Source organism: Anolis carolinensis, chromosome 4, assembly GCF_035594765.1.
Source record: "Anolis carolinensis isolate JA03-04 chromosome 4, rAnoCar3.1.pri, whole genome shotgun sequence".
Classification (NCBI taxonomy): Eukaryota; Metazoa; Chordata; class Lepidosauria; order Squamata; family Dactyloidae; genus Anolis; species Anolis carolinensis.
Genome location: NC_085844.1, coordinates 9,175,501 through 9,189,856, shown reverse-complemented (window position 1 = coordinate 9,189,856; position 14,356 = coordinate 9,175,501). Strand labels below are relative to the sequence as shown.

At 37.4% G+C, this 14,356-nt stretch overlaps 1 protein-coding gene across 9 annotated transcripts in view; it reads right to left on the bottom strand.

Annotated features, from left to right (window-relative positions):
• Positions 1-14,356, bottom strand: part of ptk2 (protein tyrosine kinase 2) — a 261,873-nt gene that overhangs the window by 40,910 nt on the left and 206,607 nt on the right. For all 9 annotated transcript variants that reach the window (XM_062979966.1, XM_062979967.1, XM_062979962.1 and 6 more), the window contains 4 exons: positions 12,413-12,513; positions 11,451-11,540; positions 9,276-9,480; positions 1,873-1,984 (listed from right to left, as the gene is read on the bottom strand). In XM_062979966.1, coding sequence (XP_062836036.1) covers positions 1,873-1,984; positions 9,276-9,480; positions 11,451-11,540; positions 12,413-12,513 — 508 coding nt within the window. The remainder of the gene's footprint in view (positions 1-1,872; positions 1,985-9,275; positions 9,481-11,450; positions 11,541-12,412; positions 12,514-14,356) is intronic.

Genomic DNA, 14,356 nt, shown 5'->3' with positions numbered 1-14,356 from the left:
AGATTTATAAGACATTTTAAAAGGACTAAGAAAAAAAATAGAGCTTTGTAGCACTTCACAAGAAAAGTAGTAGCTAATAGGATATCAATGATTAATCATCATTTTATTAGACATTTCCGCTAATAGCAACCATTCAAAAGCAGCTCATTGAACACTTCCTGATTCAAAAAGGATATCGTCAACATCTAAAGACCAGCAGCTTTGCAGTAACGCTTAGCCAATTATTATTATTTTTTAATTTACATGCCTTAGAATAAGAAATATGACATATAGGAAGTTAGTCAGAAACAATGTAAGTGTTTGGTGCCACAGCATAAGAAAGATGATATACAGGATGTTAGTCATAAGCAAGGTAAGCTTTAGTGCCAACACCCTCAAACAAGGTTTAATTGTGTACTCAAGGGGTCAGACTATCTGTATTTATGGTGGTTTAATGAAACATTTCCTTTAAAAATATGCTAACAGGCTTCTCATTCTCATTCCAAATCTACCTCTCTGATGAAATCAGGACCTAGTTTGTAAAAACAGACAGGCAGACGTCTAGCATAGTAACTGTCTGGGCAACTTGACTGCCCACAGAGAGGCTGCCTATGAATTTGGGCCTCTGCCCTTTCCTGGGTAGTGTCTCTCTACTTCTGCATGAGCACAAACAGAATAGTAGAGTTGGAAGAGACCACAAGGGCCATCCACTCCAACTCCATGACTACACAGACACAGAGAGGATTATTTCCATTATCCATTTATTTAGCTTAAATTCCATTTCCCACTGTACATTCTGTTAGTTTCTCTTACACTCAGTACCACAGAACCTCTATCTTGGACCTTTAATTATATTATCCACCATTTGAAGTCATGTAAAGTATCTGAGAAGAGTTCCTGTGACCCAGCTTGCTTCTTCTGGTCATGACACACGGGTGAATATGGACACTTTCTAGAAGATGATTGGGAATATTTATGATTGGAAATATTCATGTCAGGGAAATAAATCTGTCAAGAAGCAGCAATCAGATGTAATACTGAGGTTTTGAATAGGAACAAATCTGGGCAAATAATCAGCCAATGGTCTCATTATATAGAATAAGGAATCTGCCTCAACATAAAATAGAATTCAATGAACTCATTTCTAAATGATTCACCATTAAGTCATAAATGTAACTTTCTAAATGTCAGGGATTCTCACCAGTCAACAATTTATGAAAAGACAGATCAGGCAAAAAGAAAAATGTGCAGTCCTTAGGCAAAACAATCTAAGCTCATGATCTGCACTCTCTGAGAATCTAAGTTGAAAATGTAAATGTACTGCATAACCCATCAATATCCCAATTGCAAATGAAATCAAATGAAATTAAATTTAATTAATTAAAGAACATCAGGTTACAGAGCAGCAGCAGGCAAGAAGAAATCCAAAGGACTGACATGGAAAAATACTGTGAGTAGACGTTAGTGGAACAAGATTTATTTTCCAGATTTCAGCTAATAAACTACTAGTTATTGTATATAATGAGCATGGTTTGTATATGGTTTTCATTGTACCATACCAAAGTAGCATTTTTCATCAATTAAATTATTATTCTCCATGTTGGAAATATGTATATGTTTAAAATATGTCCCGATGTCCTGAAAACCGAGTAGCAACATTTTGTACTTGTTTTTAGCTCTGCAGTCTTTAGCATATTTTTCACAAGTACTTTACAACAATGGACATAAATGTTTTGATTGTTTTCTTTTTTAAAATGAATTTTTATCTGAATTTTACCAATGTTGGTTTAGATGCTATAATGTGGACTATGAGTTGCTCATTCTTCCCTTAACAAGCTAAGAGGATAAAGCAGTTGTCCTGTTTTAGTATAAAGGAAAAGCCATCTCCAGTACCTTGGGAGGAGCCTCATCTGATCCTCCAGAATCCCAGGAGACCGTGACCTGCCGCCTTGATTCCATTCTCATTCGTTCCTCCTGCTGTAGCTTTTCTTCCTCCAGTATTGTACTAAAGGGAAGATAAATGTTGCACTGAAGATAAATGACATTCTGGCTCAGAGCGTAATAGATGTCGTCCTTAAGTCTCCTCCAAGCACATTCCCCAAACCAATGGTTCCAGACTGCAGACTAGTAAGGAATTTGCTAGACAAATATGTCTTCGTTTTAGACAGCAATAGAATTGGTTAGGCTTTATAAGGCTAATATTGGGGAGGGGAAGTGGGGGCAGGGGGAACATGCTTTTGCAAAATTAGCAACCGGGTACTGAAACATAAGACTCTTAAAACACCAAGACATATGGCAGAGAGAGATATATTTAGAAACTTTACGGGTGATCCCCCAGAAGAACGTCTTATATATACATATTATATATATTCACTCACATTCCTTTTGATCTAATGGCACCAGTGTAATTATACTGAGGCAATTAATCAAGTACATACTTGCTTGAAAATACTCATACACAACATGGAAAATAAGACTGCTGCATCTCAGAAAAAAACTTTAGACTCTTTTTATGAATGAAAGATAGACAGAAATCGCAAGTGAATTATCATAACAGATTTTAAAAAACTGAATCCGAAATACTGTAGCTCACTTTTATCTCTTTAGACAAATTTGACTAAACTGTTATTTGCTTGATTTATACAAGGAAATAGCAAAAACACTACTCACTAAAGAAGCAATTTTAACCATTATTCCTTAAATACTTACCACCCCTTTGACACTTGGTGATTATTTGAAGGCTTGTTGCCACCTCATCCCTCGTCCCTTCTGCATATTACCAAGCTTGGATATTAGCCATCTTGAAAAGACTTGGTATATTGCTTTCTAAATTTACTAATTCTAGGCATTTAACTGAAAGAGCAACTACAGCAGTTAAAGAACCCTATGTTGCATGTATTCTTAGGAGTTCAAAGCGGATCTGATTATTTCCACAGTGGACTCTTCTAAAGCCGCAAGCTAATCAATTGGCCACAGAAGCAAACCCTGAACTTTGGATGCCAGTCAGAAGTTTCTCAAAGGCTGCTCAGAATGTACATCTTCCTTTTTTCCCCTTTTGCTTGAGCTCCTCCACTTAACCGTGTGGAATAAGCAATGAAAGCTCTGTGATCCATTGCTTTGGTCCACTATTCATTTCAAAAAGGAAATTCCTTCTTGATTGGCTATTAGACTCTGTTTCCTTGCTCTGCCAAATGTCAAACCAAGCCACAGCTTTTACAGAGGTGGAGGAGGCAGAATCCCAAATAGCAATACATTTCATCTGGTTGCTGAAAATATGGGAATTTTGAGCTTGCTGCCCTGCAATCAGTACATCCCACAGTAGGCTTCCAATTAACACACACGGACTGCTACAAGGCCAGAGCAACATTGTTGTTGCATGCCATCATGTTGTTTCTGGTTCATGATGAACCTATGTGACTTGCCAAAGGTCACCAAATGGGCTTCATGGCCGACCAGGGCTTTTAAACCATAGCCTTGAAAGTCATAGGTCAATGCTCAGGTCACTACAGTACACTGGTTCTCTTCAAAGAAACATAGTGCTCATCTTTCTCACATGTTTATCCCAGAAACAAGACAATAGGGAATGTGGAGTTTGACACACTCAAACATTAAGAAATGAGTTGAATACACTGGAACTCTGCTTGCTTACCATGTTATGCACACATTTTGACACTATCGAACAAGTTAAGCATATTTTCAAAAGAATTATCAAAATAGGAAAAACAAGATACACAACTAGCAGCATTTCTCTTTAGAACAGACTTCAACAGCCTTGAAAAAAATCACAATTCAACTAGCTTAATAGTCACCTCCACCAAGATTTTAAAAAACACCACTGAGCAAAGTCTCAATATTTTCTGGCCAGATAAGTGTTTCAATGTTCCTTCAATGGGGTCAGCTTACCGACTACTACACAACTTGGCCACAGTAGTACACACACTGATTACATTCCGTTTGGACTACTACAATTTGCTCTACACAGGACAGTCCTTAAAAAGTGTCCAGAAACTGCAACTAGTTCAGTGTATGGCACCCAGACAGAAGGCGTTCCCAGTCAGGGTTGGCTTGATGCGCCTTCCTCTTGGCACGTTTTTCCCTTCCGCCCTCCATTTGTGCCCCTTTGAATTCTGCAGCATTGCTGGTCACAGCTGACCTTCAATTAAAGCGCTCAAGGGCCAGGGCTTCCCAGTTCTCAGTGTCTATGACACAGTTCTTAAGATTGCCCTTAAGCCCATCTTTAAATCTCTTTTCCTGTCCACTAACATTACATTTCCCGTTCTTAAGTTGGGTATATAGCAACTGCTTTGGAAGACGGTGACTGGGCATTCGGACAACGTGGCCAGTCCAACAGAGTTGATGACATGGGAGCATTGCTTCAATGCTGGTGGTCTTTGCTTCTTCCAGCCTGCTGACATTTGTCTGCCTGTCTTTCCAAGAGATTTGCAGAATTTTTCGGAGGCAACGCTGATGAAATTTTTCCAAAAGTTGAGTGTGACGTCTGTAGACAGTCCATGTTTCACAGGTGTATAGTAGGGTTGGGAGGACAATAGCTTTATAAACAAGCACCTTGATATCCCTACAGATATCCCGATCCTCAAACACTTTCTGCTTCATTCAGAGAAATGCTGCACTCGCAGAGCTCAAGCAGTGTTGTGTTTCAGCATCAATGTTGACTTTTGTGGAGAGGTGGCTGCCAAGGGAGCGGAAATGGTCAACATTTTCTAATGTTAGACCATTAAGCTGTATTTCTGGCATTGTCAATGCCAATTATTCATTATGAGGTGCAAAAATGTCAGGTAGCATTTTTTCTCCAGAATGTTACATTGGTTGGGACAAAAGGGTACTCCAATGGAAAAAAGCCATACATGTGTCAAAACTTTTTTCAGTCTTTTTGTTGTGTAGTTTTTATAAAGAAATATACATAGCAAATGACAGAAATGGGAGCTTTGAGCCAATTCATGCCATCTATAAGCTACATACAACAGCAAACCACAAGAAATTATTCAAACTGTGCACACTATTTGTTTTTCAAGACTACTGCTGTTTAAAATATGAGACAGAACCTGGGGAGTGGCAGAAGAAGTATGAGCTGTTGTGTCTAAAAAGCCACAAATAGTGGGAGAGACTACAGGCATAGTCATGACATAGTCCCAAGAACGCCTACTTGCTGCCAGCTAAAAGGGAATCCTGCATTCTTAGCCACATGCCTGGCCATTTATCTCTGCACATCGCCATGATGTCGCTGACATTTCCCTTGGAAAAATTAAGTCTAAACAGATGCAGCAAGAATGCATGTTATTTTTCATTTTCAAATTTAGGTTTTTCCTGTTTCTTTATGAGAAGCTGTGCTTTTCCGGTGCATGTCTTTAAAAGATGCTAACATGCATTCTGCCCTTCTTCCTCCAAAACTGATTTGGGAGCAATGGAGTTTTGAAATTATTTTCCAATTGGAGAGAAGCTGTAAAACAGTCTTACTTTTAAGACAGGCTTCCCAAAGATTGAGAACTAGTGGATCATGAGCCTAAGGCTGTCATTAAGCTGAGAAGCTAGACAGGAGGGCAGAAAATTCATTCTCAATAAACCTATCCAAAGTAGGCCTTAGCTTTAAGTGTACTCCCTGCTTCTTTGCCATAGGGGTCTTTTCTTAAATGGTGCTGTGCAGTAAGTTTGTAATAATGTCTAGAGGTTACCTATACTTTTCAGCTGTAAGCAGAAAATATTTTGCACATGTTCAAGAACACTTTGTGACTTTGAACAAGCTTTTCAAATCCCTGTCCTGAAATCCTGATTAGTTAAAATGTAGCCTTTTCTAGGAATCAATAAAGAAAGTGTGTGTGAGATAGAATGATTGAACACATTGCATGACTATCAGCCTCCTCCCACCAGACTCAAATCAAGGAAGGGCTTCATGAGAACCACCACTCCTCTTGATGTTCCCCCAGCAACAGCAAGGGTGTCCCTCTGGGCAGCTAAACCAGGCAATTCCAACTGGATGGCCTCTCATGAGGGTCTGCCTCCAGGGGCAAACCAAGAATGGGCAACTTGGAAGTCCCTAAATAGACTGAGATGCGGAGTGGGCAGATCAAAAGACAACCTGGCAAGATGGCACTACCTGGAGGAATCTTCCACCTTGTGTGACTGTGGAGCTGAACAAACAATTCCTCATATGTATGCTTGCCCACAATGCCCTGCCTCATGCACGGAGGAGGAGTTGTTTAAAGCTACGGACAATTTGATTGCTGTTGCCCGCTTTTGGTCCAAATCTATTTAGCTGTTTGTGTTCCTTTATTTTATCACTTTTAAACTTATTTATTATGCAATGCTTTTGACATGAAATAAATAAAATTGAACACATGGAGGAAGCTGAGGATATGCATCATTTGCATTGCATGAAGGCGAAGTGCCTATCTTGTGCTGTTCCATATAAATAAGAACTCTGATTGATCATGATTGCTTCTTTCTTGTAGACTTCACTTGAACAAGATAGGCCTGGGGCATGCATCCCCAGGTCCCTCCATGCTATCAGCAAAAGACTTTTTGAAGAATGCCTAAAGAGGGCTTGTGAGAAGTTTGAATCTGCTCAAAGCGAAGGATTAAAAATAACACATAAAACTGTCTTTGTTTGGCTGCTGGAAGGGTCAGTCCATAGATGGGAACAGTACAATGTCTTGAGATATTTTTGACTAAACTTTATACAGCTGCTTTGAGACACTCCTCATATTTTAATACTCAAATTCACAGAAGGTCACAGAAGTCGGATTGAGCCATATTTTCCCAAACGGAACATTATTTGTAGCGGAGTAAGTCAGTATGTCAGTAAATTAGTCAAGGGCATGTTTTGTCATGCAGCTTGCCTCTTGCCAGATCTTAAAGCTGCTTGGAGGCATAAAATGCATTTCCCTAGAAATGTGTAGATATTCACTATTCTAGCTAACCTCACAATGCATTCTCGGTCTCAAATGGAATCATATTTCAGTTCTCTTTGAAATCTTCCCATTGTTTTTCAGATTGGTGTGATAGGGCAAAACAGCCGAGCTGGATTTGAGTAAACTCTTTCAGATTAATCTAGATTACAGCCGAGACATAAATTTCTTGGCTAAATATTTCTCATAATCCACATTTTATATTTTATAAAGTGATATTCATAGTTTCCTTTTTTAATCTAAGGATGAAATAATTAATTACAATTCTTCCAAATGTACTTCCGATGGCAAAAGGGCAATGAAATGCTAGGGACCCTTGACACCTCAAAGTTATAGCACTATTATTCAACTCTAGCATCCTATGGAATCTTTGAATTTGAGTTTCCTGAAGTATGGAGATCAGAATTATGGATTTTTATTTAACCCAAGAGTAAATTGAGGGGAAAGTACCAGTATCAACTCAGAGGACCAGCCACCATTTTCCTGTCCAGGCATTCAAAGAGGCTTTCCATCATTCTGAGAACAGGATGATTCCTTTAAAAATAAAGGAGTAGAATAAACTTTCATTTAAAAAAGGAACAATTCTATTCTCTGAATAGACTTACATTACCTTATGGTTAAGTTGATCCAGTTTTTTTGGGGTTGTTTTTTGGACTAAAATGTTTAAGCTTATGCACGAGTACAGTAATATTACCTTATCACTACTGAAGATCTGTCTACATCATAGGTATTTAAAACCTCTTCTACTACCTTCATGATTTATTATATTTTTAAGATTATTTTTAATGCAATAAAGCTTCTTGTGAGTTGTAAAGCTGGGAAGGCAGAACCAATCCCATTTAAAATAAAACAGATGAAGGGGGAGAGAGGAAATTGGTAGTTGGGATGATGTATTTTGAATGATCCACTTTAAGTTGTGATCAGTGGTTTAGTTGAATGCCATTTTTTTCATGTCAGGAGCAACTTGAGTTGCTTCTGAATGCCATAACCAAGTTAGAGACTGGGCTTATTTACAATATGATCTCATCTCTCCTTAAATTTGATAATTCCTAGCATATCTTTCTATCACCAGATCCATCTGAGAGAAGGCGAGAGAACAGCTAATCCATTGTTATGTTGCTTCCATTGGAAGAGGACATTGTGTGTGCAAAACATCAAAGGCTTTTCCCCATAAAAGTGTCCCTGCAGGCAGGGAAAAGCTGAGAAGTTTAAAATGACTGTTCAGCTCCTCACCTTTTGCTGCTCTTCCAAAATCAGAAGCCCAAACATGTTAAGCGCACAGAAGCATCTCCCTGCCTTAGGAAAAGACCTATCTGCTCACAAAGCTTTTCTAAATGTTTTATCTTATCATATTCTAATATAACAACATATTTATAATATTGTTCATTATTCTGCTGCTCCACTGAGGCACCTAAAGATACATGAATACAGCAAGCAATCATTCTTCCATTCAGGAAAGTATTAATGAAAAGAAAATGCATAAGAGAAAATATTTTAAACAACCAAGAAACAGTGGGATTTTGCAAGCGAATGGGACTATAAAGTTTGAAATGTGCTGTACTTTCTCAAAAGTTGTATCATCAAAATAAAAATTTCAGCCTTTCCAACTAAAAGGGCTGACTTGGCCTTTAAGAAGTGAAAGTGAGTCCAGCAGATTAGGAAAGAAATATAAACTATTTGCAGAGGGAGGAAATCATCAGTGCTTTTTCAAAATATAACAGCAGACATTCCAGAATCTCTTTTAGTCCATCTCTACGAGTGTGCATCTATTCGGGTTTTCTGACAATATCCATGTTTTTCTATAATTTTAGGTGTATCAGGCAGATATGTGGAGCAAGGCATATTTCATTAAACATATTATAAGAAACAGTATGCATACCAATTTTTGTAGACTATACTACCTTGTTGGTCTAATTTAAATAAAATGACTGCATTGCCTACAAAAGTTATTAATAGTTATCAACCAGTGAAAACAAGCCAGTTGGGCAGCATATAAGGGTTTGGGGATGTGTGCAGAAAAAAGAAACAGGAAATCAAAACAGAATATTTTGTTCAGAAATATGGCAGGAATTCAATGATCCTTACTTATACAGCATGCATTGATGAAAATTATGAAGCAAAACAGTCATAATCGTGTTATTGTTGGAATCAGATCTTTCTTAGTCCAAGATGGTTTATTTTTATAGTCTTAATTTTAGATTGTGATATTCCAAGAGTCATCGTCATTTTATAAAAATCTGGTTTGCTTGAGAATAGCATCACATCTCCAACTCTCATGAAAACAATCCTCCAAAATACTTTTTTTTGGTTAGAGAAAGCACGAAACATCAGCACGAAACATCAGATGTGAACATGCAAGAAGTGGGTACTTACTTGAGCTGAGCTTTAAGTTCCGTAAATCTCGGCCGCCGGCTGGGGTCATATGCCCAACATTTGGTCATAAGGCTGTAGAGAGTGGGAGGGCAGTTGGGAGGCATCGGTAACCTCTCACCATTTTCAATCCGGCCAATCACGTCATTGTTCTTCACACCCTGAAAGGGCTTTATCCCATGCATTAATATTTCCCACATACATACACCTGGGAATTTTTTTTTTTAAAAAAAGAGTAAAATGTTTTAGAAAATGCCAAGAATGAAACAAAGTATCAGGACTAAACAGTCTGTTAATAAAGTTTCTTACATTTATTAATTTACCCTATTTATACCCTGCCTTTCTCTACCCCGAAGGGGACACAAGGCGGCTTAGATATGGCAATTATTCAATGCCTTATAAACACATACAATACATAAGCTTAACATATTTGAATTAAAAATTAATACATATTAAACATTTTAAAATATTACATTAAATTAAAATCATGCCATTCATCAGATAAATAAATAGACAGGCAAATAGATGGGTAATTCGATCATCTAGCATTAATAAACCGCTTTGAGCAACTGTACACCATAGGTCTGTTAGCATGGCTGATTGTCAAAATTAAGGATATTTTTGTCCAAAACTTTTGATATATGCTAGGAGGGAAAAGGTGATTCTAATGGCAGAATCAATTTTGCTTTGGATTTGTTGAGATACTGGAATAATGTGGAACAGAAACTTCATTTATAAACATACTCACTAGTAGCAAAAAAGAGATATATCCAATGCTTTATTTAAAATATCATTTCGCAACAACAGAAATGAATACGTCTTTCATGAACAAGACAAAACAAGTGTGCCCTAAATATTATAACAGGCCCTTTCATAGCATTCAACCCAAGGTTGAATAGATCAATCTACTAGCTCAATTTTCCAATTCATCATGATAAAATCATTCCCTAATTCCCTGAGGCTTGTTCTTACTCGTTGACAACTTTTGACAACATTTTAGTCTGAGGTTAAATTTTAACAAACAACACAAAAGGTTATTAACAGACAAAGTATTTTCAATTGAAACTAAGCTAACATGTGTAATCCAGCAAAATCCCCTGGAGAACTGTTAAAGCAGCTGAAGCTTTATGCGCAAATGCTCTTCTTACACCCTAATTTTAAAAAAGGAATATTACTGGAGAAAGAATGCCCGAACTGCAGCAGAGAGTGGCATTTATGAACACCAAAGGATGAAGACATTAGTCTGCTTATGCAGTACTTTTCCTTTACTAGACACCATAGACTAAAACCAATATTAACTTGGTTTCTTCTCAGTTTGATCATTATAGATCTACCTCCTCTACTAGGTCACAAGTTAAGTATGACTAAAAAAACCAATAGTTCCGATGGCAAAATGTAGATGAGAGGACAAGGCAGGAATAAAATCTGGCGCTACTATCCATAAAATACCATACAGGTTTATAAACCAAAACAACAGAGACAGCCTCTAATAAAATAATTAAATCAATTGCACAATATCTAAAAGAAAGGGAGGCAGACTATCTCCAAACATCAAAATTTTGATTAAAATCAGACTTAGGTGTCCTACAAAAACCCAATAAGGGCTACACCGAACAAACCACTCTTAGTAGAGAATCATCTGAGTCTTGACAGAGAACTATCTTAAATGGAACCCAAAGCAATGCATCCTCATAAGTGCTGTAGGGATCATTTGGGAGAAGAGCCTGGTTGAGATAATTAACATCCAAGCAATCTAGTGTTTTAAAGATCAAACACCAGCTCTCTATATACCACCCAAAGGCAAGCTGACATGTGCAGCTATTCCAAAATAAGTAAAATACAAAGAACTCCCCACATAGACAGGCCACTACATTCCAGACAAACAAAAGTTTCATGATCAGACTCACTTACAAAGTATTACTGTGTTCCAATGTGGAGAAATTGTACACAGCAGTAGCTAGATCTATTTTGCAGATGTAAACATGGACCAGCTGATGAAGCAGAAGGCGCAACTGGTGTCTTTGCGTCACACCCATAAACATGCATGGTATCTCAAAATCCCTGCACAATTACAAACTCTCCATCCACTTTCTCAGAGTGATGTGGAATTTGTAAATGTAAAATAAATAATGGCAAAAGACTACAACCCTTTTCACCAGAAAAATGATAATTGCTTACCAAACATCCAGACGTCACTGGCTGAGGTAAAACGTCGGAAGTTGATGGACTCTGGTGCCATCCACTTGATGGGCAATTTTCCTTTGGAAGCTAAAGGGTAAAGACGATGACAATTTGCCACCTGTTTTTCATACTCATCTGATACTCTTCAAAAACTCACAAGTTAGAATCTTACTGGCCCTATGCATTTTTTTATTATGTGCCACATTTAGGAAGGGCGAATCAGTGCTACAGAGATTTTGTGGGGCAAAAAGCCAAAGACAAAGACAGAGGAAATTGGCTTTTTCCACCATTATTGTTAGAATAACTAACAGCAGGGCTGAAAAACCTATATAGCCATACTGTACTGATTACACTGTCCTTCTCTTGTACTCCTACTCCACTTTCGCACTTTGCCCTATTGTAAATGGCTTATAGAAGGCCTTTGTAGCATTCAATATCTCTGGTAGAAACATTATTTCAAATTGCAAAGTTCATTTTTCATCAAGTTTTGGACAGGAGCTAGAGATGACTATTTTATACATAGTAAAGATACCAAAAGAGACCAGAATGTATTAGTACAGTTCCTTCACCATGAATAGTGAGAAACCATGTGAACTAGTCTAAGGAAAGATAATGCTTTCAAAGAGACAGTGAAATATATTTGGCAGCTATCATCTCCTTCTAGTGACTCACGCTTCACTAATTTGTTGCAGGTATGATCAGCTATGTAGAGACTAAGCCCAATTCCTCTCCAAAGTCCAAATACCTGTTTCTCATTGCATTCTCAAAATGTCAATGTTCCTCAAAGTGGCATCCATCACTCCCTGTCATAATTTTGAGAGAGAGTGCAAAGGGAAATGGAGGTATGTGGAGACAGTACAGGATTCTGGCAAACAAATTGGGGGGGGGGGGGGGCAGTACCACTGGCACAATAGTTATCCTATTGCCCAATAGGCTTTGGGAATGTCACATTGCTTTACCTTTATAGTATGTACTATCTTCCATGTATCGGGACAAACCAAAGTCACCTAATTTCACACAGTCTGTGGAAGACACCAGCACATTTCTAGCAGCAATATCCCTGTGAGAGGACAAAAAAAATTATTTCCTTTGAGGGTTTAAAACATCACAAGAACACTGACAACTAGAATCAAGGCTACATTTGACAACCAAGTTTTTAATACTCCTCCAAATTCTAACTTTTTTCAGCTTTTGGAAAAGAGGAAAAGTATATTAAATACCACAAAATATTGTATGTGGCCAACTGTCTGTGACACTCCAGATGCTGTAGATTGTAACTTCCATAAACTCTCACCATTCATCCATTATTGCTAGGACTGCACTAATAAATGGAAGATCCATAGGTTGCACACCCCTGTATTACACTAAAGTCTGTTTGGGTTTATAGATAAAGCCTAATATGAGGACAAGCCAATGCTTATCTGCTTAATATTCCAACTCGCGGGCACTCTAGTGTGTCATGCAAAGGTCTCTATGTGTAACCAAAACCCTTACAATTAAAAATAATTAAACACCAAGGGCACTTCTATGTAAAGTGTTAATCGCACTTTCAAACCATGGTACTTGTTTAGCGATTTTGCTTCACTGCAAGAGGTTAGCTTCTTAAACATATTTATGAGTGCTGACAAATAGTCTATTTCCTATGGAATCTTGGAGACAAAGCACAAAAAATTTACATTCCCACTAAAAAGGATGTCTTCCTAGCAAGAGCAGACATTTGTTGAAGTACAGGAACTTTCAGCTTTCAATTGCTCATATGATTATCAGCTATATAAATTAGAGCTTCCCTATCAACCCTGAGCAAGCATTCAACAGTTTGCACAAAAACACAGCAATGCAAGGAATATGTTTTTAAAACTACAACAATAGTACAAAAAAACAGCTGGAGGGGGACAGCTTCCTTGTCTTACAAGCTACAAATCAGGAACATGTCCATTTACATTTTACCGCCTATGAACTCAAAGGCAAGTTCATTAAGCAAGCTATTTCAGCCTCAGATACTATATTATAAGATAATATATGTATTCCACTAAATTTTAGGCAGAACTTCCTGATAGTAAGAGCAGTTTGATAATGGCATATGCTGCTTCAAAGTATAATGGAGTCTGGGATTATTTTTAAACAGAGACTGGATGACCATCTGTCAGGAATGCTTTGTGTATTCCTGCAATATAGAACAGGGTTGGATTTGATGGTCTTTTCCAACTACAATTCTATGAACATTGAAAAAATGATGTGTAAATTCCACCTTTTACAATGTATATTTAATGCAAAATTATCTTCATTTTCACAAATGCCTGTTTCTATCCAATGAATCACAATTTATTGACAACAAAACCATAAATAGTAAGCTTAACATTCTTATTATTCTTTATGTAAGAAAATCTCTGTTTGAAGTCTTAAGTTTGAAGATTATGGGTGTTCTATAACTGAGATTTGCAAAGCATTAGAAGATATCCTAAATGTGTTTTCCGAGTCACTACAACTATTTTTTTACAAACATTAAGGCAGCAGCCCAGCAGGTGTCACTCTTCGCCAAGTCTCTTCAGTAAACTGGATTCTCAACAAAACAAATAACACTCATAAAGGAAAGGATAATGATGCAAGTACATGAATAACACTTGGTAACAAAATTTGAAATACTTTCTGATCCTTGTTTGAAAGTGTTATTCCCATTTCATTTTGTGGTAGCTACTATGAAAGTAGTTGTTCTACTCTAGAAACTTCATTTTTGGGGCTGCCACAAACTTTATTGAATTGATTGAAACTCAATGAGATAGTCATTGAAAAACTACAGCAAAATGTGCAGCAGGATGTACTGCAAAGACTAAGTTTTTGCAGTTTAACAAACTTTCCCATGTTTTTATGATAGAACCAATAAGGAAATGACATTTCTAAACCAG